The 2,021-nt window shown below is 43.3% G+C and overlaps 1 protein-coding gene across 1 annotated transcript; it reads left to right on the plus strand.

The window, feature by feature from the left end:
• Nucleotides 1-585: 585 nt before the first annotated feature.
• LOC308371996 (uracil nucleotide/cysteinyl leukotriene receptor-like) lies at nucleotides 586-1,497 on the plus strand (the record flags this gene model as incomplete). The annotated part of the gene is made up of 1 exon (XM_080847086.1): nucleotides 586-1,497. One exon carries the CDS (start codon nucleotides 586-588, stop codon nucleotides 1,495-1,497), a length of 912 nt encoding a protein of 303 aa, XP_080703212.1.
• Nucleotides 1,498-2,021: the final 524 nt, after the last annotated feature.

Here is a 2,021-nt window from a genome sequence, read left to right on the forward strand (position 1 = left end):
AGTCAGTTTTGCTGCTTTTTTCTTTACTTAACCTTACAACACCGACATATAAGCTATATGTAGAACAGTGCCAAAGACTTCTGGAACATCATAAATGTCACACACTGCACCGCTCTGTACATGGTTTCAGGTCATATTCATATTGACCCATCTCCCGGGTAACAGAGGCAGCACATGATGTTCATTTACATTCGTTTGGAAACAGACTCCTATGTTTGCCTAGACCTGCAAGAGTTAATCATTTTGTGCAGCGTTACCAGGTATGTTTAAGATCTTAGCCACTGCCACACATAATAAAGAAACACTGCTTTAGTCGTGTCCAAAAGAAAGAAAAATAGCTGAGGACATGGTTGTTCATTGTTGTATTTATCTCGTATTATATATGGCTTCACTGAAAATATGAACATTTTAATTGAAGGGATTACTATTTCTTTCCAACAAAAAAAACAAGAGAAGACATTGAAGATTTTCCTTAAATGGCTTTATTTTCTCTAATTTTTGCAAGATAATAATTCCTTCATCTTTATTTCAGCTTGAATTCATTGGACGGGAAGCTACGAAGGGTTTCCTGTGTGCCGTGCAGTCATGAGCGCCCTCTTTATCAACTCCACCCTGTTCCTCATTCACCGACCATCCAACGCATCTGTGGTGGAACTGACAGTGTTCGAGGGGTGCAAGGATAAGCCTGAGGTCCTGCTGTTTTATTTCTGCCTGCAGTTCATCAACCTGTTCATGGGCGTCCCGGCCAACGTCATGGTCCTCTGGCTCATCCACAAGACCAAGGGCGACTCCTCCACGTCAGACATCTTCATCTTGCACCTGGCTGTCCTGGACACTTTCTTTTGCCTCATCCCACCTCTGGAGTTCGCCAATCTCATGTATCTGACGGCGGACACCACCTGGTACGTCCTGCGCTTCTTCTACGGAGTGAAGGACGCCTCGCCCCTTTTCCTCGCCTGCATCTGCATGGACCGCTACATGGCCGTACGCCACCCCATCATCTTCACCGAGCTCAAGGACCGGAAGCACCGGCCCGTCTGTGCCGCCGTGGTGTGGCTCATCACACTGGCGTACTCCGCCGCCAAGTGTGTGGGGAACATCCCAAACTTCGAAAAGGCCTTCACCGTCATGATCCTGGCTACCTTCGTCTTCATGGTCTTCTGCAATGTCTCCATCCTCTGGGCCCTGAGACAATCAGGGCCCGGCCGCGACGAGATGCACCCGGTGAAGAAGAGGGCCTTCAAGATGGTGCTCATCATCTTGGCCATCATTGTCATCAACTATTTCCCACCCGTTGCCCTCTTCCCGTTCCAGGAGTACTTTACAGACGACGTGTTTCGCTGCTACATCCACTACATCGCCTTCGGCTTCATGGACATCAGCAGCAGCATCCAGCCGGTGCTGTACCTCTCCAAGGTGAAGCTTGCTATTCCCTCCTGCAGAAACAAAGGATGCTGCTGCTGTTCTGTGACTGCTGAAATGCAGGTGAGCACATAAGGATACATTCAGGTCCACGTAATGAATATAATATAATGAAAGAACAAGTCATAGTCTCTTTTCTTTTGTGCAATTTTTTTGCTGGTAATGTGATATGGTTTAGTCACCTCCACTTTGGGGACTGGGTGAGCTCCATTTACTGCAATTTACTCCAAACTCATGCTTGAAACTTTTGGTGTTCATATAAATATAATGTATTATTATTTAAGTTTTAGATTTTTTTTATTACACACCCTGTATATATATGATCTATATGTAAAAGAGTCTTGAAATTGAAATTGAGCAAATTACATAGCACTTTTTCTGTATTATATAAAAAATACATCTATCTATTTCTTTATTATATTAACGATACTGACAAGACGGATTTGAGAGACAAAGAAACTAATTTAACAGTTAAAAGAAAAACAAATAGTATGTTACGTATGACCATGGTTTAATTAACTATATCTATATGAGTTGGCACTTTCTGTTTCATAGACAAAATGCTGATCTCCCGATAACATGGCATTAAAAAGCATATT

Source organism: Sprattus sprattus (genome assembly GCF_963457725.1).
Source record: "Sprattus sprattus genome assembly, chromosome: 11".
In the NCBI taxonomy this organism is placed as follows: domain Eukaryota; kingdom Metazoa; phylum Chordata; class Actinopteri; order Clupeiformes; family Clupeidae; genus Sprattus; species Sprattus sprattus.